The sequence below is a fragment of the Phoenix dactylifera genome, chromosome 12 (genome assembly GCF_009389715.1).
Source record: "Phoenix dactylifera cultivar Barhee BC4 chromosome 12, palm_55x_up_171113_PBpolish2nd_filt_p, whole genome shotgun sequence".
NCBI classification, from domain to species: Eukaryota; Viridiplantae; Streptophyta; class Magnoliopsida; order Arecales; family Arecaceae; genus Phoenix; species Phoenix dactylifera.
In genome coordinates, this window is record NC_052403.1 from 5,040,601 (window position 1) to 5,064,099 (window position 23,499).

The 23,499-nt window shown below is 41.8% G+C and overlaps 3 protein-coding genes and 1 non-coding gene across 6 annotated transcripts; 1 reads left to right on the top strand and 3 right to left on the bottom strand.

Moving 5' to 3' along the window:
* Nucleotides 1–1,079: 1,079 nt before the first annotated feature.
* Nucleotides 1,080–2,643, bottom strand: LOC103708928 (CBL-interacting serine/threonine-protein kinase 14-like). The gene has a single exon (XM_008794041.4). The coding sequence runs from the start codon at nucleotides 2,601–2,603 to the stop codon at nucleotides 1,287–1,289; it is 1,317 nt and encodes a 438-aa protein (XP_008792263.2). The 5' UTR covers nucleotides 2,604–2,643; the 3' UTR covers nucleotides 1,080–1,286.
* A 5,195-nt stretch (nucleotides 2,644–7,838) lies between these two features.
* On the bottom strand, nucleotides 7,839–7,920 carry TRNAS-UGA. The gene has a single exon. It is a non-coding gene; the product is annotated as a tRNA-Ser (tRNA).
* Nucleotides 7,921–9,571: 1,651 nt separating this feature from the next.
* LOC103708876 (LOB domain-containing protein 15-like) lies at nucleotides 9,572–15,421 on the top strand. Of its 3 annotated transcripts, none has more exons than XM_039132396.1 (4): nucleotides 9,572–9,659; nucleotides 10,092–10,208; nucleotides 14,536–14,773; nucleotides 14,890–15,421. In XM_039132396.1, the coding sequence occupies exons 3-4, from the start codon at nucleotides 14,597–14,599 to the stop codon at nucleotides 15,244–15,246; spliced, it is 534 nt and encodes a 177-aa protein (XP_038988324.1). In that variant the 5' UTR covers nucleotides 9,572–9,659; nucleotides 10,092–10,208; nucleotides 14,536–14,596; the 3' UTR covers nucleotides 15,247–15,421. The 3 variants fall into 3 exon arrangements, with proteins under 3 accessions (XP_038988324.1, XP_038988325.1, XP_008792197.1); XM_039132397.1 differs by having other exon boundaries at nucleotides 10,100–10,208; XM_008793975.4 differs by lacking the exons at nucleotides 9,572–9,659; nucleotides 10,092–10,208 and adding an exon at nucleotides 13,327–14,122.
* Nucleotides 15,422–19,520: 4,099 nt separating this feature from the next.
* Nucleotides 19,521–22,127, bottom strand: LOC108511375 (peroxidase 4-like). Its single transcript, XM_017843279.3, has 4 exons — nucleotides 21,854–22,127; nucleotides 21,525–21,716; nucleotides 21,267–21,432; nucleotides 19,521–20,124 (listed from the first exon to the last, which is right to left on the bottom strand). Exons 1-4 carry the CDS (start codon nucleotides 22,061–22,063, stop codon nucleotides 19,733–19,735), a joined length of 960 nt encoding a protein of 319 aa, XP_017698768.2. The 5' UTR covers nucleotides 22,064–22,127; the 3' UTR covers nucleotides 19,521–19,732.
* Between the last annotated feature and the right edge of the window lie 1,372 nt (nucleotides 22,128–23,499).

The window sequence follows — 23,499 nt, forward strand, 5'->3', positions numbered from 1 at the left end:
CACCTCACGATCTGTTCGCTCGGCGGCCTGGGCATGGGATCTGCGGGATCCTCGACGGGACCAAGGTTAACAGGGCCGAGGTCGGCTGGGCCTTCAGCAAGCTGAGGTTGACCTGGCCTCTGATCGAGATTGGCCTGACTCTTGACGGGATCGAGGTCTGCTCAACTTTTAGCCGGGCGTCGTTGCTTGTCGTCGAGGGAGCTTCTTCAGCCCGCTCGGCTCTAAGGTCCGTTCGACCGGAATTGAATGACTCCATGTTGGAGTAGGATGATCCATTTTGCCTCCTATCACAACCTATTAATGGAAATTCGTCCTTGAGGATGATATCTAACAGCACGTCAGGATAGTGGTTTTGGGGTGACATTTGAAAACAAAAATTACCTCTCGATCTAGCTGTATATCAATATACCATTTATGTATTATATCGATATTACATATATTATATTATATTTATATTACATGTATAGTATTTATGTGATATATTATATTATAATATATATATTAATCATGTTATTGTCATATTATTACTCAATTATATATTTAAATTATAATAGAAATATATTATTATATTTTATATTTATATTACAACACTATTTAATATTTTATTCTATTTACCTTATTTTCCAAATCAAAATAAATATTAGTATTAAAATAATATATATTATTCATATAGATAAAAATATTAATTATATAATAACGATTAATATATTTTTAGAAAATTAATAAATATATTTTTATGAAATGTGCTAAAGTTGGTTTTGGTATTATATATCTAGTGTCTTTAGATTTTTATAGAATACTAAATAGATTAACTTGTGGATATCTAAAGATCTTTAATTACTGTAACTTAGCATGCCAAACATAAGGATCACCAATTATCTAGGATCATCGTATTGATGCTATTTGGATCCATCTTAATATTTTATATATAGCATAAAAAGAGAAGCCACCTTTTTCCTTTTAAGACAAAAAAGTTTTAATAAAGTTTAAAAATCTGTATCCGTAAAAGTGCAAAAAATAAAACAAAATTAAAATATCTTCAATTTTATCTTTGTTAAAACTGCAAAAAGAAAAATCCAGGTAACAAAAAACACTAACTTTAAATTAAGTTATCCGAGAAACAATAGTTCCTCCTATTCCACATCAAGCCAAAAAAAAACTTCTAATTCTATCCGTAGAATCAAATTAATACTCATACCGCCGTAATTAATTTCCCCGCCCAGCTAATTCGAATAAGTTCCGTCTCACGTGTCAATCCACGAAAACCGGTCCGACGTGCAGCCCGACTAACACGAAACCGGAGTCGCCGGTTCAGTAACCGACCCACCCTTCAGAACCGACCGGAGCTTCTCCCTCCAAAACTCCCCGTTACCTTCCGCCTCGCCCCCGATCTCGACCTCGACCATCACCAACTTCCGGTTCAACCGGTGAACCTTGACCCAGACCACAAGATTACCGGTCTGGTCCTCGACGGCCGCCCCACTGCCGGCCCAACCAGGCTTGCCCTTCCTCCGCCGCACCACCAGCCCCTCCGCCCGGCACACCTCCTCGACCCTGCCGAGGATCGCCTCCGACGGTTCTCCAGACACGAACCGTTCCCGGTGCACTGCCGCGTCGAAGAGCCCGGAGATGTCGAACTCGGTCGAGAAGGAGATAATGTCGAAGGCGTTGAGCTCCCGCTCCTCCTCAACGTCTTCGAGGCCCTCGCGGAACCGCACCATGGCCAAGAACCAGTTCTCGTCGAGTTCCACTCGGAACCAGGGGTCGGCGACGATGCCCTCGACGGTGGTCCGGGTCTCGGGATTTGGGTCGAGGAGGCGGGAGAGGAGTCGACGAAGCTCCGGCGAGGTCCACCTTGGGCACCGGTAGTCGCCGCGGCAGATCTTGCGGTAGAGGTTCATCAAATTGGGATGGTTGAAGGGGAGATAGCCGGCGGTGAGGACGAAGAGGATCACGCCGCAGGACCAAATGTCGGCCTTGGCGCCGTCGTAGACCCTCCTGGATAGGACCTCCGGCGCTACGTACGCCGGCGTGCCACAGAGGGTCTGGACGAGGCGGTCGCCGGCGGCGGGGGAGACGACGGCGCTGAGGTCGAAATCGGAGATTTTGAGGTCGCCCTGGTCGCCGAGAAGGAGGTTCTCGGGCTTGAGGTCGCGGTGAAAGACGCCGCGGGCGTGGCAGAAGGCGATGGCGGAGACGAGTTGGTGGAAGAGGCAGCGGGCGGCATCCTCGGGGAGGCGGCCGCGGTTGGCGACGTGGGCGAAGAGTTCGCCGCCCTTGGCGAACTCGAGAACGAAGTAGATCTTGGAGCGGGAGGCGAGGACCTCGTAGAGGCGGATGATGTGGGGGTGGTGGAGGCGGCGCATGGCGGCGATCTCGCGGCGGATGTTGCTGGAGAGGCCGCAGCGGAGGACCTCGTGCTTGCTGATGCACTTGATAGCCACGCTCTGGCGGGTGAAGACGTTGCGAGCGCGGTAGACCTTGGCGAAGGCGCCGCGGCCGAGGAGGCGGCCCACCTGGTACTTCCCGAAGAGGACCTTCGCCTCTGGCTGAAGCGTCTCGGCGCCGCCGTCCGGAGGGACGTGGCCGTCGGCGCGCAGCATCGATGCGGCCGGATCCCAAACCCTATCTCCCGTTTCTCTCTTCTCCTCGCCGATTTCTATTTTATAGTTTTTATTATAGAAGAAATACTTCGACAATTTTATTATTATTATTATTATTATTATTATTATTATTATTATTATTAGTATTTATATACATCGGCAACCCATATATGACGGATGTGGATGCGGCCCATAAAATTAAAAAGGATGAGAAAATGTAAAGGAGACAGTACCGAGACGCGGTCGTCTGAAATAGATGATTTATATAATCATAGTATGGAAACATCTAAGAATATCTAACTACAATATATTCCGGAGCACACAAGGCATCTATCTTTCTCCAACCTAAAGGGTGTCTTCGAAGTAATTGGCCACGTATGAGGCCGTCTAGTCTGCAGTCTCTTTGGCCTCTCGTTGTTTTTGTCTCTCCCTTGCTGAGAATAGAAACTTTTCCTTCCAAATCCAAACTTTTCAGGATGGAGATTGGAAGGCCAATTGGATTTAGGTTGGATGGTCGCGAAAATTTAACCTTATGAAGATAGGAACCCTTGTGCTGTTACGCTTGAAGTTTTCATGTCTATTTCGATATTCTCATAAGAATATGTTACAGGAATCGAACTTATTAGTCCGCCCAACCAAAATCCCAACATGCGGGCTTATGATATGCAGGATTATTATATTAGGCTAGAAAGTATTGGGATGATACGGACCTTGCCCAAAGAGGCTGCCCCATTCCGGAATCTAATAGGAAATTCAATTTAATCTTCTCGGATTATCCAATTAGGCGGAAAAGTTTAGACCTAGATAATTTCATGTTTGTCTTTTTATAAGGTATTGGCTTGTTGTTCGTATAGAATAGAGGAAGAACTAGATACCAGAGTAGGAGGGTGTCTGGAACTATCTCGGTATACCCATCTCCGAGAGGAGGCTGCGGGTCTCGGAGTGCGTTGGTTTGGTGCAGTGGATTCAAAGCAGGTTGGAGGGCTGACGGGCGTCATCCCTATCCATGATGGGCAGGTTGACCTTGGTTCGGTCTATACTGAGCTCTATGCCCGTGTACCTTATGGCTAACACAGTGGTACCTTTGACAGTGCTAGACCGGATCGAGCGAACCTTGCGAGGTTTCCTGTGGGGCTCGATTGGAGGGGGCCATGGGGTACACCTTGTGGTGTGGGATAGTGTCCGTCGGCCCCTCAGAGAGAGCGGCCTCGAACTGCAGACTCTCCAGTCCGGACGAGAGGCGATCATTGTTCGTCATGCGATGCATTTCCTTCTTGAGCCTCAGGGCCTCTGGAGCGAGGCTATGGCTACCAGATGTGGTCGGTTATGGCCATCGGAGGGGGGTCGCTGTGGGAGATCAGTCTCATTTATGTGGCGTGAGATTGGAAGGTACCTGCCGATGGCCTGGGCCAACACTAGTTTGCTGATCGGTGATGGCAGGAGTATTGATGTGGGGGGAGACATGTGGTTGGATGCCCTTCCCTTGAAACTGTGGCCGACCATGGTTAGTCCGGAGGGGGTACAGGGTCTACAAGTGAGTGACCTACTTGCCCCAGGAGGGGGGAGTGGGATGAGAGTAGGTTGAGGCTGGTGTTCGGTGAGCCTCTGGTAGAGTGGGTGCGGCTTCTTCCAGTTCCGGGATGCACGGAATCGGATGTCCGAGTTTGGCGAGCTTCCTGTAGGTCAGGGTCAGTGTGGGCGATGTTGCCCAGGCCATGGAGCGGGACCTTGAGGCTGGCATGGACTATACTTGGGTTTGGTAGTTTGGTCTACACCTAAGACTAGCCTTATTCCTCTAGAAGGTGGTCTAGGACAGACTTCTGACGAGATTAGTTATCAGCAAACGGGGGGTGAGCATACCCCCGCTATGTATGTGGTGTGGGGATGAGGAGACCCTCGATCATGTACTTTTTTGCTGAGGGTGGGCGAGGGGACCTAGCAGTTGACGTGGTTCCCATAGGGTGCTTGGGGCCAAAGGGACCAGTTTGTGCAGGCTATCCGACAGTGGTCTGGTAGCCTCCAGCTGTGTCATTTGGCTTTTGAAGCCATCTGTATTGCCCACCAGATTTGGTTGGCCAGAAATGCTCGGACATTCGGCGAGCGCAGCCCATCTCCTAGGTTCGCGATGGAGCGGGGCCGAGCATAGGCAGCGGAGCTCATTCGAGGTACCAGAGTGGATAAACCTTTGATAGCTAGGGATATTTGGGACTCTCCTTTTGCTCAGGTAGCGCCACGGACTGTGCTTTTCACCTGGGAGCCCCCACCCTCTAGCTTCCTCAAAATCAATTTCGATGGGTCGGTTTTGGATGGAGGGAATAGAGGTAGTGTGGGTTTTGTTATCAGGGACCTGCGTTTGAGGGTGGTGGCCGCTGGTGGCTGTCAGCTCTCATACACTACTATTTTCGGAGCCAAGTTGTGAGCGGCCTGAGTGGGTATTCGCCATGCTCGCCGTGTTTTATGAGCTGATGTTATCATTTTGGAGGGTGACTCGGTCACCGTGGTCGGTTGGATTCAGGAAGGTCCGAGTGGTCTGGGTTGGGACCACCTCCTGCTTCGGGATATTTGGACGATGGCCGGGGACGGGATGGCGTTCCAGGCCAAGCACATTCTTAGAAAGGCTAATGATGCTGCAGATTGGATGGCTGCGTATGTGGCTAACCACTCTCATGGCACATTGTGGATCCAGAAAGAAGAGTTGCCTAGGATATTTCACGAACTCGTGTAGTCTTACTTACCTGCCATAGCAAAAAAAAAACAAACAAATAAATAATAATAATAGAGTGGTTAGATGAAAAAAAAAAAAAAAAAACTGGGACAACCACGTGGGGTTACTAGTGGCAGTTACCGTGGCCGAAAAGCCTTTCCTGGAAATGTGTGGTTGGGAATAAGAGGAGGTAAGGGAAATATGTGGCTCCTCTATACGTTCTACATCCTTCCAGATGATCTTTTTCGCATCAGAGTCACCAACTCCTTTCCTCAATATCAGTTTCGACGTCAGTATGCATGAAAAAAGGCCTATGGCGGACCAGCCTTCGTCTTTAGAGTTTATAGAGGATACTATTCTTCCGATGGGTAAGTTGCATTGAGCATGGGAATTCAGAGCTAGCCCAGGCCATACGGACCTTGAAGGCATACTATTCTTCGAGATCGGTCATCAAATAGCTGGCTCATATGGCCTCTGACGCTAATGGTTCTCACTCCTTCATTCAGGATTGTTGGTGCATGGTGGCTTTCCTTGTCTCTTTTGATATAGCTCAAATCTCAGAAAGGTAAATAGTGCTGCAAATATATTGGCTTACAATTTATATGGCCAATCGAGAAACCCAGTATGATCTTATCTCTATTCTTCCTTCTTCTTGTTTAGAAATTCTGAATCCTGACTCTGCACTTCCTTCTCATCTTTTGGAAATTTTATACTCTAATTCTCGTGAATGTTCCACGTTATGCATAGCAAATGGGTTCCACCAAAAGTTTTTTTTTTTTTCAGAGAAAAAAGATTGATTAGTTGAGGTAAAAAAATTTTGTGCAAAGAAAGACAATGGATAGAGATAGTTCAATGTAGCATGCATGGTATGCCTATGTAATTATCTGCAGGTTAAACATGAGTTGAGCTCATAAACTCTCGCATATGCAACACACGAGGGCCAGCCGATGAGTGACTGAGCGCGCGTGAGAGAGAGAGAGAGAGAGGGGAGAAGGTTGAACATAAGATCATTTATTAGCCGGTTGTATATCTCTTTAGTTTTATAGAAATATATATATCGAATGTCGGCAAAAAAAACAAAGATGTTGATTGTTGCTGGGACTTAAAATCATTACAAGCTATTACATTCTTTTCTGAGAGAAAAAATTGGAAAACCAGGGTTAGCCCATCTATAATTTATAATTTACCCTTAACAAATTTTTTAGGTGTCAACTCTCTCCAAGATTTATTTGAAGAGTTGCTCCTAGTTGTACAATTACTTGTAAATCATGCTATACCACCAATGTGGGATGAACTTAGCTATAACTTACCTAATTACACGTTAATTATCCTTTGACTCCTCCTGCATTATACAAATGCAAACACTAGCAATTTATGGCATGACATTAATGTTTCTTGGATGAATTCTTAACAAGTGGTGCTAAAACTTATACAAGTGCAAACACTAGCAATTTATGGCATTAATGTTTCTTGAATGAATTCTTAACAAGTGTCCTCCTCAAAACCCGTCTATGGGGATTTTCACAAATCCGCTTCCTAATCACGAAGCATGACCAACTATCATTAAGAATTTCATCTTTGGACCAAAAACAAGCAAGAGGTGGAATACCACAAAGAGAAAGTGTACCTAATAAAAAAGTAGTTCTTGTAATTGGAACATATCTTGTTAAACCACCCATAAGAACCATATTCTGACTTTTTTCTGGTGAATATCCAACAATAGATTCCATATCCTGACCCGCTACCACTGCATCCGTCCGTTTTCCTTTAAATGTTGTTATGCCCCAGTGACGGATCTACGATGGGACCGGAGACCCGGTCGAGCACATCGCTCATTTCGAGACCAGCTGTGGAAACACGGCTCACGACGAGCGTCTGTTATTCCGCCAGTTCTCGGCCTCGTTGTCTGGTGTAGCCTTTAGTTGGTATGGGAGGCTTCCTCCCAACTCTATCCATTTAGCATTCCTCTGTGCTATAGTTTTATTCAAGTCGATATTGTACTTGACTTTAAAGAGATTTTTCGTTCACCGCGGCACGAAAGAATGAAGAAGCTGAAATAACTCAGAAAGAGAGTGGCGCCTAGCCGTTGAGAGCGTCTGTTGTCTTTTAAGAATAACTGTGGGCACATGCTTCTCAGTACTGATTCGTATTGAATTAGCCCGACCCGGCGATCAAATTCTTGGTGGGAATCATCAACTTTATAAAAAAAAGTATTTTAGTACCGACCTTATGGTTATTATTCTTTGATGGTTCACACACGAGCCTTTGAGGAATTGGAAACATCTCTTTTCCATTTCCATTTACCCAGTTCATATCTTTGTTGTGCTAAAACAAGCCGTCCAAGTGCATGTACGAAAAGCAAATTTCACTTCAACCGATTTTCTATAAGAAATTTCATGCCAATGAATCTGATTCCATGAGATGTAACAAAGATTAAGAAAATAGAACCAAATTTTTGATCAACGGAAAACAATAATATAAAAAAGAAAAAAGGTAGAAAAAAAAGGCATTGGGGTGAAAAGAAAATTTTGCGTCGACAGCAGGGTTCGAACCTGCGCGGGCGAAGCCCAACAGATTTCAAGTCTGTCTCCTTAACCACTCGGACATATCGACGGTCGTTCCGGAGTATTCTCAATTATGATACATACTCTAAATGAGGTACCTCTTTTAATTTCCTTCGACGTGCCAGAGGGCAATTACAAGGTAAAAACAATGATCTACGGCAAGGAGAATTCAAAATAGGTTCCGACTCCTTAAGCACCATGTTTAACTTCAAAGTGGCAATGCCTGTTGAAGATGGATCATAGCCAAAAGGAAAAGAATGAAAAAATAAAGATCATCATAAAGTAAGTAGTCAATTAGGGGCAGGCCCGGACAATTGGGCAAGCTTAAATTCTTGTAGAATGATATAATCAAATTAATGGCGGAAAAAAAAAACGAACGTTAACATATTGGAATCAAGCATGATATGCACTCGAGAAAGTGTTCTACTATTAAAAAATCCAATGCACATCTAAACTACTCTTCATCTTTAGTGCCTCCTAAAAGAAAACTTGGGTGCTTTTAAGATGCACTGATGGAAGACTCACTATATAAGCAGGTGGTTGAACTCCTTGACATTACTGCCATTTCAAGTGGTCCTGGCTAACTCACGTGATTCACAGGGCACTGGTCCAACCCATGAGGTGCTTTGTTTAAGTGAAATAGAGTTAAAAATGAACAGCATAGTCATATGAAATCTCATAATAAGCTATAAATTTCAGGGAGGAGTCTTTTTTGGAAAATGCTAAAGATTAGCCATCAGATTACTCCTCCGATTTAAGAGAAAAATTCGTGATTAGCTGAGTGGTAGGCGAGGCCAGACCGATACAACCATTCACATCAATTCCTAACTATCATATATAAACTTTGTAAACTCAGCAATTATCTGACTAGTTGATAGGTCATGATCTTTATTTTTTTTTCCTTGCACTCCAACTACTATGGTTGAGTTGTGATAGTGTTTTTGTGAGGGCTTGCTCCATTTGATCAGCTCGGTTATGTATTGGGCTTGCCAGCCCAAAAGATGAGATAGGACTCATGCGCCTCGCACGTGAGCCGATTCCATTGGGCGGAGGAGTCTAGGGCTGCTGCTACTTTTTCTAAGCCTCCAATTTTGTCCATAAATGAGACTCCTTTCTCTTCTCTAACATCTGCCTTTGAAGTCCCTCAATTAGGGCTCGTTTGGTTCGCAGGAAAAGGAGGGGGGAAAGTATGGTCAACGGGAAAGTAATGAAATGCCTCTTGTTTGGTTGGAGTTTTCAAAGGAGAGAGATGGGAAAGTTGTATTCCCATGGGAATATGATTCCCATATTTCATGGGAAAGTCTTTCCCATGAGAAACATGGGAAAGTTACTTTCCCATGAGGTGGGAATCACTCCTTTTTTATTTTTTTCCAAAAAGACCCTTCAACATTAAAGAAGCATTAAAGAGGCATTAAAGAACTAATTTTTATTAAGGGCATAATAGGAATTATACATAACTTTCCTAGGAAAGTGGATGGTCAACCAAACATGAGCACTTTGGAAATTTATCACTTTCCCATGGTTAACCAAACATGCCAAAAATACTTTCCTAGGTATCCTCTTCCTAGGAATATGATTCCTGGGAATCATATTCCTAGGAGGGCGCACGCCTTCTCGAGGGCTACTATACTACCACTACCACAGCTGGCAAAGCCAGCCCGGACATCCAGGGAAAATACTTCCCGCGAACCAAACGAGCCCTTATAGTGCGATATCGAGCATTTTTCTATGGAGGATTTTCTGGAGAATTTACTATTGATTCGGCCGCGAGACCTTGCCGCATTTGAGGTAATAGCCATAGATCTTCTTCTCTTTCCTTTTCTGGTTTCAAGGATGCTGTGACCACCCTGTTTGAAGCTAGTCAGCCGCTAGATCTAGTCTCACATCATCTCCCCTATTTTGCCATCAATGAGAGAGAGAGAGAGAGGGAGCTTTTCCCTATGTTGAAGGAGAGCTCTCTCTCTCTCTCTCTCTCTCTCTCTCTCTCTCTCTCTCTCTCTCTCTCTCTCCTTGCCTCTCTACTTTTTCTCTTTCTCTTGCTACATATCTTACAAATTAGTAGAGAATCCAGATATCTAGCTAAACCAAAAATGACCATTAACCCTAGGAAGAGTTTCGAGTCAACATTATGTGGCCGTGGGAAGGGTTTTGGATCGATTTTATTATGATCATTGACCATAATCCATGGATGGTTAAGATTATTCTGACGATGAAATCCAGCTCTGTAGGTAAGCAATTGTCCGGGCAAGAAGGTGTTGAGCAGAATACTTTGCCTCCGAGTTTGTAAATCGAGAAGTCGATCGGTGTTCGTTGTATTTGAGTATGCTACCAATAAAGGTAAGAATCTTTGGACATGATCATCTGCATGTATATTTACTTATGCATTGCGTGATTTTGGTTCCGCATGGTTGATTATTGATGTTATACGATTGCCGATACAATTATTTATATTTTCTATATTATATGCATGTATCAGATGCTGATGGCATTTTCAGATATTTGGAATATGATACCATCTACTTGAAATTTTGAAAGAAATAAATCTTATATTATATTTGAATTGATAGTTATGAAAGAGGTATTTGAACTAGCTGCGTTAAATTATGGATAGCCTCGTTACAGCAGGAACATGGCATTGGGAATGGCCTCATCAAAGAAAGGAACATGGCATTATGGATAGCCCCAGGACGAATAGAAACATGGTAGTTGAACTTGCCGATCATGGACTAAAGCATGGCCCTGGTTAGTCAAAAACTGAAAGATAATTGTTGATGGATCCAGATCCTGTTAATGAGACATGGATGATATATAGAATCACTCACAATATTTTTTAGGAATTTGTGATAAACAATATATATTAATATAACGATTTAAGTTATATTAGATTCTTGTTATGAGATTCGATGATTTATGGTTTCACTCCAATATTGTTTATCTGCTATTTTTGAATTATATTATTATATCAATATGGATGTATGGAAAATCTTATTAGGCTGTAAAGCTCACACTATCTCTTTTCTTTTCCTTTCAAAGTCGCAGAATGCGTAGTCTCGATTGAGTTGGGTTTGGAGTTCGAGCAATGGAGTCATTAGCTAGTTAGTTTATTTTTTGATATCAATAAATATTTGAAATTATGTAATTGAATAAGTTTGATTGTTTGATCATAGTGGATTTATTTAGTTGAATTATTTATCTACTATTTTGAATTTCTGGACTTATTAAAAATTTGTTCATCTTAGCCTTGCATAATTTTTAAGGCATTATTTTAAGATACATACAGCCGTGTTATGTGACCGGACCAGATAATCGGTCGGGGGGTAACGGCTTTAACCCTCTTAAGTATCACTTGAGGTACCAGCCTAGCCTCGCAAGCATGTTCCGCATGGTATACGTTTCTTGGTATAGTTTGATGGCCCAATTTTCTGATGAATGAAATCCCAACAAGTATTTCTTGGTATAGTTTGATGGCCCAATTTTCTGATGAATGAAATCCCAACAAGTAGCTTCTGAGTTGTTGGGATATTATGGTCTAGACTAATAAGGTAGAACTGAAAACATCGCATCCATAAATAAAAGTAGTGTTTACTGCGAGCTGAATAAAGAGATTCAAATGAGCCAGCCGGTGCTTCAAGTTTGGATGGACTGATTTCTAATATAAAATTTTACATTGATTCAGCTGGATAATAAAGTCAATGTCACGGAAATATATGTTTATCTTGGTCCGGGCCCCAGTTCGAGCCCATTTGATTAAGGAATTCCTCAGCTGATACTTTAAAGGTAAACTCTTGACGGGGAAATAAAATTGAGCCAAAAACTCAAGGGGAGGAGGATACTTAATTCATTTAAACTCTTGGGACACTGTTTGTAGCAGCAGAGCTGATTTTGGTCTAGGGGTTTCATTGACCCCGCTATGGAATAAAGCCTTGCCAAGCAAAATGGACTTCATAGAAATATAAGTTCAATGGATCCTGACACAACCCATCCTCTCCTTTTGCAGTATCACACGCCATTTGTAAGAGAAGTGATTTAATAAAATATAAATTTTTATGGTCTATGCGAAATGGCCTATCAATCTCAGTCTTGGATGATCCTTGGATTGGTGATATTTTAATTGGAATGCTTGGATTGGTGGTATTTCTCTTGGCATGCTGTTAATGGACCACAAAATCAATGGAAATATACTTCTTGGTCTGTATAAGTATTCAAAATCTCTCTATCATACGAGAAATTTATGATAAGCACACACGAGCTATTTTAAACTCTCCCAATCTCTATCGACTTTTGCGTACTCCCTACAATATTTAAGTCTAGCTATCCTTGCTCGGCTATTAATCTAAATCCAATCAAATCTAATCATAAATATCATAATTAGTTTGTTGTCAACCTCAAAAAGCCTGTGTGCTACTGCTACAGTGCTTTATAGCCTGCACAAACCATGAGTTGGATTCATTCTATGCTATTCATAACTAGTGGTGTGGTCCCTCCTTTATGTGACCCACATCATTTAATAATTAAAAAAAAAGATAACGTGGCAGTTTCAAACCCCTTGGCTTGGGAATGGGGTAACCGCAGAAACAAAAAAAAAATGGAGAAGAAGTATAGGAACATTATTAGATGATTGGATGGTTAATTTTATTCATATTTGGCTAAAATTTCAGTATATTATTTCCGGCACTAAGAGCTACAGATTGAATAATTTGGATCTTTGAAAAGCTTTCTCCATTGATTATTTCAAGTATCAATATTTGGTGAGATCCATCATTTATTTTGTCGTTTATTGTTGAAATCCGCTTTATTGGTGATAAATGTTCTTTTTGTGGAACAAAGATTTAATCTTAATGATGTTTGTGTAGCCTCTAGTAAATTAGAGAGGACCTATTGTAATTCCATTATTTTAAATAGTGAAAGATTTTGATTGAACTAGGTCCCGTAGTTTTATTTTTCTTCACATCGAAGGGTTTTCACGTTAAAATTGTGTTGCCTCTTTTTTTTGGATTGTTTGATTATTTTGTTTGTTAATTGTTGATGTATATAATAGAGATTATTGTTGCTTGGTGAATTATAGTAACATTCCATATGATTGCACAAAGAGGAAAAGGGATTTTGTGGTGTTATTATTTCTTGATTGCATTTTTCTATCAATAACAACCTAGCAAATTACCTAAAATGACTAGTCGAAAGATATATTATTTGGATTTTCTAGTATGTATAAACACCCAAGATCTTCCCAGCTCGCAATTGAAGTGGGACTAAACACGGGCTCGCACGGGCTCTTACAAAAACATTTGAAGTGGGACTAAACACGGGCTCGCACGGGCTCTTACAAAAACATTGGGAGTCATAATTGTCTATATAAATATGCCTTCTCTATCTATTTTAATTTAGCATCATCTAGTTTTAATCAATTTTCTGCCATTGTATGCAGGTATCCTCTCTCTCTCTCTCTCTCTCTCTCTCTCTCTCTCTCTCTCTCTCTCGGAAGACATATCTGATCAGTTGCATCCTTTTGCCGCTGATCCCAAACAATTGGTACTGCGAAAATTGTTTCCAGAGAGATTCCATAACAATATTTAGCCATCAATGACGGTTTCTATGAGATAGACATCCAACTACCAGGTTAACATTACAATTAGCACGCAATAACCATGTGTTATCCGTAAGTTCTCACATAAGCGAATTACACATGCTTTTTTCCTTCTCCGTATATGGAAAATTCTTTCATTCTAATGTTGATTTTTGTTATTAACTCCAAAAATAGATCCCAAGACTCAAGCGACCTTTCAAAACCTAAACAACGAAGATCCCAATGTAGCCAAGACCTTTCCTTTGATTCCTTGCCAAAGTCAACATACGAGGGCAGTCCACGTGAGGAAGAAAGGCCAGAGCTGGCATCACGGAACAGAAGAAGAGCCTTCCCCTCTCTCTCTCTCTCTCTCGTTTTGTTCCAAGTCTTTTCTTAGCTTCTCCACCAGTACAAGCTTCTTCTCCAATGAACAAGTCCCTGTACATCAGCAGCAGCAGCCGAACAAAATCCTCCATTTCTTCCTTTCACCATCTTCTTATAGTTCTCTTCCCCTTTTGTCTTTTGCCTATGATATTTGCTTAGGCGCCCCATTTTCCTTACCATCTTGCCTTATAAGCACTCTTTTCTTTCTTCATATTCCATATTTCTGCTTAATTTCATCTCTCTTTCTCTCTCTTCGGAGCTCCATCTCCACTGCCAAGGAGCATGCCTGAATGTCCACAGAAAGGTAAGGTGTAGGAAAAAACAAATACTTCAAAAATACAAAAAAAAATCTATCAGTACTGGTTTTAATTTCAACAATATATTCCTTAGATTCTTGTCTTGGCGTTATGACCTTCACCAGTTTTCCTTGTGGTGGTTATGCTACCTTTAATCTCTCTCTCTCTCAAAAAAAAAAAAAAAAAATCACATTCACCAGTCCTTTTTTTCTTTTTTTTTCATGTGTTGTCCTTAAGTAGCACCAAATCCCTATCCTTGTTTCACTTGCTCCGTAGAAAGGGAACATAAGACATATCACTCATCCTTTTCCGGCTTTTGCTATTCATTGAATACACTGAAACCATAACCCTAGTACATGTAGACCCATTTTTTTTTTAGCTTAGACATTTTTTTTTGTTTTTGTTGTATATACGCCCTCAGGGAGAGATTTGATGAGGTTGGCAAGAAGATTAAGAGAGAAGCCGATGGCGCCACCGATCCTATGGGAAGCCCAGTGGGAACCCTAAACATCATAACCCCTTGCGCCGCTTGCAAACACCTGAGGCGGCGGTGTGCTCAAGAGTGCCCCTTCTCTCCTTATTTCTCACCACATGAGCCCCAAAAGTTCGCATCGGTGCATAAGGTCTTCGGTGCAAGCAACGTCTCCAAGATGCTCATGGTATTATCCCCATGCACTCTCCTCGAAATCTTACATCCTTTATCATATCTTCTCCATTTTAAATTATGTGATGAAGTTCTTGTGATGTAAATACTTCTCTATGACTAATTAATTAGGAGGTTCCCACGGCCCAGAGAGCTGATGCAGCGAACAGCCTTGTCTACGAGGCGAGCGTGAGGCTAAGAGACCCAGTGTATGGATGCATGGGGGCAATTTCAGCCTTGCAGCAAAAAGTTCAGGCCTTGGAGGCGGAGCTCCAAAGAGCAAGGGCTGAGATCTTGAAGCTTAAGTATAGGCAAACTAGTGTTCAGGTTCTGCCTGCATCTCATGCTGCTTTTCTTGCTCCTGTGGATGTGTCGGTGGCTGCACCACCCTCAATCCAAACTTCACCACCTCCTCCGGCTTCTGCTGCCTCTTCCTCTTCCTTTTCCATTTACATCAACCCAAATGAAAACGTTACATACTTCGGCTGAAAAGCTTTCAAAAAATTTTGAAAGTCTTGAACCATATGGAGTAAAGGAGGAAGGCATTATTGGATTGACGGGGAGTAGATTTTTTTTTCTTTCAATGTTTTCCATAAATTCGAGACTTACATGATGTTCAAAAGTCCATACTCACCTAAAACTTGTTGAAAAATAGTTTTGATTATCTTTTATCTCCTCCTTCCGATTTTTGTACTTCTTTAGATCTTGTTAGTTGGTGAAATTTTGTGCGAGAATACTTTGTTTTGTACTCATCCTTTGGTTGGAGAGGGCACATACAATTTTTTCTTAAGAGGAATCAAGGTATGCTTAAAAAGAATGCGCTAAATCGATCTGATTTAGACCAATTAGAAGATGGCTTTTGGATGCACCGAAAGCCATTTCAAACATTTCTCTGGATTCAAGAAAGAGAACACCATAAACTCCCATTCGAGTGAAGACTTAGTCCTATCTATGGTAAAGGCATGGAATCGAAAGGAATCGATCCAAGTGTTTGAGAAGAATTTTTCTCATAACTTTTTTGTCTCTTTTGCTTAAAGCTAATAAAAATGGACTTTTGAACTCCTTGCATGTCTGTGTGATTTGGTTGACTGAACTAGTGGATCTAGGGCTTCTTTACATGTTTGTATGTACCCTAAATCTACCTTCCTCGAAGTGTTCGAGAAGAATTTTTTCATAACTTTTTATTTTTCTCTTGCTTAAAGCTAATGAAAATGGACATTTGAACTCCTTGCATGTCTGTGTGATCTAGTTGACTGAACTAGTGGATCTAGGGCTTCTTCACATGTTTGCCTGTGCCCTAAATCTACCTCCTTCGAAGTGTCTGAGAAGTATTTTTTCATAACTTTTTTGTCTCTCTTGCTTAAAGCTAATAGAAATGGATATTTGAACCCCTTGCATGTCTGTGTGATCTTGTTGACTGAACTAGTGGATCTAGGGCATCTTCACATATTTGTCCCTGTCCTAAATCTACCTCCCTCAACACTTAAAAGGAGGGGAGACACAAAGTGTGAATAATTTGTCTTCCCTATGTAATCTAGGAAAAGAAACTCGAGACTTTGGTCATGTGGATGTGCAGAGAGAAAAATGGCCATCATATTCTTGGGAAACTGCACGACTAGTCCTAATTTTATCATCTATGTCCCAGAAAAAGATAACATTCTTGACATTATATTCACCTTTCTAATTCTCAAGACAATGATTTTGCTTGAATTAAGATGTTTATAATTAGAGAAGCTAGTCGGAGACACATTATTTGGTAGCTAGAAAGAGTTACTTGTGCTCTATCATTATATTTCATATCCAGTACTTCTGCAGCTATAGTTTTCCACTTTTTTGCCCAACAAACCATCTTACATGGAGTTATATCTAGTTTAAGTTCTTTTCAAACAGAAAATGCAGTGGTAATAATGTACTACTTGTAAAGCCAATAAGAAAAAAAAGAATATCAAACCAGAAATTCTCTTCTCTACTTCGACTATATAGCTTGGCTCAACGTAGCAAAAGATATGATCAGAGTACATCTTTTCATTTTGATCAATTTGTCGGAGAAAAGCTAATTGAAGTGTTAAGCTTGGAAGGAGACTGGTTTCCGTATCCGTGTATGAGCGAGAGAGGGGGGGAGAGAGAGAGAGAGAGAGAGAGAGAGAGAGAGAGAGAGAGAGAGAGAGGTGGTTCTTTCTTGGTGGGGTGGTCAATGATCTTGCCAACTAATCTATTATTAAGACTAGAGAGGGTTACGTAGCGTGCAAAGTTCTATATGGGCGGTGGTGAGAAAAGGAGAAACACTCATCACTAAAATATTTCATTGGAAACTGCATGACTTCACGATCTCCTATACTTTTCTACCCTTACGTTCGTTGTTTATTTTGGAGAAGAGGTGCTTCCATGGATGTTATGGGATTTGGTCTACCGTCGTAGTTGCTTGAAATGGTCCCATCATAGTTTTGTCTTTACTCAACTCTCATTCCAAAAACAAGAGTTAATTATACCAAAATCCTAAATATTATTTAAACAAATCCATTTCTACTATTCAAAATCTCAACTCCGTCTTCATCCAGCAAACTGAGTTTCATGTAGTTTTAAAGGAAAAGAATTGTCAAACGAGAATTTTTTCTTTTAAGACGGGGTTCTTCAGACTTTTTGAACGGATAGCATGTTGGTAAGGCTTCGAATTGGTCGCCAATATTCACTTAAGTGGTCACTGTTAAAATAGTAGTTAATTCTACAGCCGGGCTCCTAAAAAATATTAAAACAAATTCCTTTCTCTTATTCACAATCTTAACTCCATCTTCATGCAACAAAAGTTATAGTTTTAAAGCAAGAGAATTGCGAAGAGAGAACTACTTTTTTTTTTTTTTGGTAGATTGGGTTGCTCAGACATTTTGGAGAGCTCCAAGTTGGAACTGTAGGTAAGTCTTTTTCAGATTTTTAAACCGAAACATCAACCAAATGGTGGCACGAGGAGATTTTCGCACGTGCCACCGACTTGTGGTTAGAATTTGAAGAAGATAGGATCGAGGTCAGTTGCAAATATATGGTGCAAGCAGTAAGTTATGGGTGCGAAAATTTCTTTGTATCATGAGAATTAGAATTTTGTGTGTTTTTCTAGACACAGTAAATAAATTTCATTTGGATTGCTTTAATTTCCTTAATGACCCCTTCTAAAGCTATGTTCTAACTTCATATTGAGTAGAAGTTGCGCCACTTTGTGCTGCTCGATTAGCTTGTTAACGCTCCAACGATGCCTTCTTTTGATAGATTATAATTTAAGGCCATCTTTTTCGCTTTTCACGTACTTCATGAATTTTTCAATGATTTTCTCGTCTTATCACCTTGCCCCCCCGGCCTTTCATTGTGCCATCGTAGTTGAAGTTTAGATCTTCAAGAGTTTAGTGCATTGGCGGCCCAAGTTTCATAACGTTATGGGCCTTGCATTCACATTCAATTTGGGCTAATTACATTAACGTAGTCCTGGGCTGGATTGGGCCTTCGAACAATAACCCTATTTCGTTCGTTTTGGTTTTGATGTTTGAGATCTCACTATTGGGCACAAGCCTGGTTGGAGTCCATGTCAAAGAGTGGACGAGCCCATCCATCTCTACCCATCCCAGCGATCCCACCCTTCACACGTACCAGGGCAAGCCGAAGCCTTATATTAGGATTTCTCAAGTTTCAAGCCCTCGACTTCTCGCTTATAAGGCAAGAGGGTGTATCATTGAGCTCTAGGCTTATGGACTTTTCTTCTTTTTTTTTCTTTGTTGGGTTTCTTATAAGAGAGGCTTGATCTAGAGAGGCTTGCCTGTTATTTGATCTTTACAACGTCTAACAAGGACCATTACAAAAGCCACTTTTTTACTCCAAGAAATGTAATTAAAGCTAGACTAGTCAAACAAAGGATGCTAATCTATTACAAAAGTCAATCAGGGAACATGTTAAGAAGCTATTCCGCTTGTTCTGACAGTGCTAACAAAGGAGCTAGCCACAAGCATGGGCTAAAATAGCCGCTGTTTGGTAGGAGACTAGCAAAACACTAGTCAGACTACTGTGTATCGTTCAAGTACGTACATACAAATGTACGTATGTATACATAGATGTGTAGTTGTGTGTTTGTGTGTACGTGCGTGGCATGAAACTCATTTGTTTTGACCTTGTCTAATGATCGGTCACATGGTTTCTTAAACGCGTGTGCACTCCAAACAAGCCAAGTTCTAGTTATCTTTCTTGAGATTATGTGACGGTAAGTATTGAATGACTTTGTATTCAAAAGATGTCCAAAAACTGGCTGAAGCTGGTCGGACCAGTTGTTATTAATATTTGTTGGTATAGATTGATCTTAGAAACCAGAAACTTCGTCATAAGCCAATCTGCAAAAAATTAAAAGAGAAAAGTAGTAATTAAGGAAAAAAGAAAACTTGGTGCCATCATCATGTCATCTTCTACTCTGAATAGTTTCATCAATAAGTTACTCGTTATTGATTCTAACCTTTTTGTCGTTATTAATATCACGTACTCCTAACTATGATTATAGACTTAGAGGTCCATCATGTCATTTTCCAGGAGGCTGTAGACGACCCACGCCCCATGTCATTGCTTTGAAAGCTCACCAAACTGGTGGGACCATTCGACCCCTCGGCATCCTAGCAATTCATGTGCATTGTTCAATACTCCTTCAAGGAAGTAGATTCCAATCCAACATCAACTTTAGTGCACCTATGGTTATCATAACAGTGTATTTAGGCACAAAGCTTATCGATCCATTCAAATGATTAATCTTGGTAACTCAATAATAAATATCATATGCTTCAATAATCAATGTTCTTAATACACATCTGAACAAAAAAGTGAAGCTCTTGGTACACGACAGGCGAAAGTAAACACAAAGACATAAAGCAGTAATCTCGTAACTTTAACACCTTTCTTGTGATCGTTTTCTAAGAAAGGTGGTACAACCAAGCCTCGAGGTGCCGCTGTCCCCTTAATTGATCTTCCTGCAATTCTTCCTAATCTCACCCTTTGAGCCCGTGAGGGGGTTAATGGCTGCCATGTTGATCATGCCAGTGACAAAGTCACGGTAGAACGTGCCAGGGCTTGTGGTATAAGTCTTAACTTGGGAGTCAGTGGATCCGCCATTGAACAGCACTTGGTCGGAGTGGAGGAGGCCCTTCTCGTTGATGAGATTCTCGTAGTAATCGTTGTCGAAGTAATTTTGAGTCTGGACATCCAGGGGTGCCAAGTTGTTGTCCCCTGAGCCGGCGGTTCTCGGGCATTTTTTCTGCCTCTTCTTGGCGAAGGAACCATTGATGTCGGTTTCGTTGTATATGCGGCTTCTAAAGTTGATGCACCGTGCTTTGCCAATGGTGTGGGCACCTATGAGAAAATATACTTAGGATTATTTAGATGTACATGGTCATTAAGTATTGTATTATTTTAACAATCTCCCAATTAACTAAGTTAATTTGGCTGCTGTAAGGCTTATCTCCTCCACGGCAAAATGCAGGACCACTAGTATACTTCTATACTGTGTCACAAAGGGATCAGGGTTACGACCTGGATGGCAACACCATGTATACTGTGTCACAAAGGGATCAGGGTTACGACCTGGATGGCAACACCATGCTACTATCCATTTGAATTGATGTTCTACCTTCTGATGTTGACTCTAACGTGGAACATGTGTACATTGAAAGCTGGCGGGCAGCTTTGATGTCGCACATCAATATTACCAGGTCACGGGTGACATGCAAGCATGGAACCCGCACACGGTTGCTTATAATAATTACTTCGAGGATGAGATTCAGTATTTGACATGGTCTAGAGTATGCCAATTGGCACTTCCTGCATGGAGGAGCTTTTGGGGTAACAAAATTGTTTTTTATTTTTTATGATTATTATTTTGGTAAAAGAATAGGGGGGACGAACCGACCCGCGTAGCAGCTTTCACTAGGTCTTCCTTTCATCAGAGAATATTTGATGTAGGTCGCAAGTTTTTGCGTGTTCTTTCCGACCCGTGGGTTGCCCCACGTGTGAGTACGTCGACCCAGCACCACCTCGGTACAAGCGAACCAGATAGCGACTCCACTGAGTAAATCGACAGAAGGCATCCGGTCCTGACATTTAATCGACGCCCGTGCATTTCGAATCTAGGTCATTTTCATGGAATCTTAGTCCTGTTCCAACCATGCTGCCATCTTAGTGGCAACAAAATAGCTTTAAATGGCAAGAAGCCGCCATTGTCATACTCTGGTAACTAATTGGAAGAGTAACGTAGGTGACGTATATTTTGGAGTTTACTAAGTCAAGGTGCTTTCCCCACACACTGTCCTTGATTGGAGGGGGACATGCAACTGGGAGAGAGACGGTTGTTCTTTGGCCAGCTATTGAAGAATAGGTAGTAACAAGTCTAATCCCTCATCAACTTAACATATCAGAGTCATGAATTTGATTAAAATCATGTAGCATGGATATATGTGTGTGTATATATATATATATAGATGACTTGGTTATCATACCAGAGAGGGCTACCATGTCCTTTTTAGAGAGACCCACAGCTGCAAATTTAGAGATGAGATTGCTAAGGCTCGAGGTAGGAGGAGGAATGTTGTTGTTAGCTAGGGAGAAGCTGGCTGTCTTTGAATCCCTCCTCCCCAACGTCACCTCCCAGTATGGCCCTCCAAGCTGCAGAACAAGTTCTTTCAGTCAATCCAAAGGCTATTTCGATGAGCGAGACCTTTCTTAAGAATAGCGGCCGACCCATGATTCATACTCACAATGACCACCGAATCTCTGGATGTGATGACCACGATGTCGGCACACGACACGACACCCGGGCACACCTCCTCAACCGCGGCCTTTATCTTGTCTATGACATCGAATCCCCTCACGGAGTTGTTGTTGGGTGCTGCAGTCTTCTCCCCCCTGAAACTGGATGTGTCATCCAACAGCAACGACGCATCGCAGCCCTGCAGCAGATGCAACACGCATGTCGGACGCTAGGTATTGAGTTAAAATGAGAGTTTGCTCGTAAAAAGTTGCAGGAGAGAAGCCATTGGAAACCAAAATGCAAGCAAGCCAAGTAATATGAGAAAAGGTTGACTACTTGGACAAAGCAGTCATGGAAGAGGAGGCGAAGCAGAGAGGCGCCCATGCGCTTCTCCTTCGCGATCGCAGACTGCACCACATGTTTCACGGTGGGAAAGAGTTTGGGGCATGACGACGCATAGAAGTTAGGAGAGAGATTCGCCGAGGTGCTCCCAAGGAGGAGTAGAAGAAGTGCTAGAGGAGCAAAGGTCATGGAGGAGAGAGCCATTTTTTCTCTCGATGGTAGAGAGAGAAGGAGCAGAGGAGAGAGTGTGGCTTGAGGAGGCCATGCGAAATAATAGGCCTATTATATAGAAGTGCGAGGGTGGGGCTTGATTTGATCTTGGTAACTTCGTAGCCGAAGGTGCTTACCTAATTCCTTGGACTTTTGGATGGAATTGTAGGGGAAAACATGAGTGCATTAACTGGATCGGCGCAGAACAGGGCAATGGGGCCATGGGGGCTGGCTTAGCTCTGAAAGGGTCATCAACTGCACCGAGGCTTTTTGATTTGTCAAAATCAACGTCGGCTCGTCACGAGCCCATTTGTTTTTCTCGTGGTGCAGCGCTCTCTTCGGAAGGGTGGCCGAAAAAAGTATTGGAAGACCAGCGAGATTTACTAGTGTCGTAGTCAGTTGCCTGGATAAGAGCAGGGGACCAAATTAAGGAGAGAAGGATTTCAATTCAGATAAGGAAAGCCTACTGTTGACCAATGACTCGCAGAAATATCTCCTAGTTCATGCAAATCATGGGTCAAATCTATTCTGATACCACTTGTTGCAGCACATCATCTCATCTAAAAATGCAAGTCAGAAAATATAATTCAGATTTCTTAATTCTATATAAGTATCGAAATTTTTTCGACCAATAATCGATGTAGAGTTAAACACATGCCCACATGGATCTTTATTAAATAATTTTTTGTAAGGTGGACAAAAAAAGAGATATGAAAAAAAAGGATACAGTGGTGCCACGCAAAAATGCTTACACACAACTCTGAGAAACAACTCAGAAGAAACAGGGCAAGCATCTAAATAACCATGATTATTTGTCATGGCCATGCACATTAGTGGCAGACTCACCCTCTTGTAAGCAGAAAATTTAGGTGAGATTGCCTATTTCCCTTTCAGTTTTTCAGGCTGGTCCGGCTATTTTAGCATTCCCCTTGGGAACAGCTTTGTCCTTCTTTGCCTTTGGAAATCATGTGGCAAAAACAACTTAAAAACTACTCAATTGACCCGTCTAATCTCTTTTTGTACTCTCTCTCTCTCTCTCGCTCTCTCTCTCTCTCTCTCTCTCTCTCTCTCTCTCTCTCGCTCTCGCTCTCTCTCTCTCTCTCTCTGTGTGTGTGTGTGTGTGTGTGTGTGGATTACATCAGAAACTTCTATACAGTACACAATATACTGTGAAAGTAGGCAATCTTCTTTGGTAGTAGATATCCATCTCTGCTAAATTTGTCTCGTGGAAGCATCCTAGTTGGTATAATATGTTTTCAGTAGAGAAAGTCGAAAGGGAAAATAAACAATTAGTCACCTCTGTTTGCGTGCATTAAAAGATTGCACGAGAAGGTCAGATCTGAACTTCTGAGAGGGACAGAACGTTGTTCACGCTAAGCAATTCGGTTTTTTCAAGCTTATGTCGCTTAATTATTATCAGTCAAAGGCTT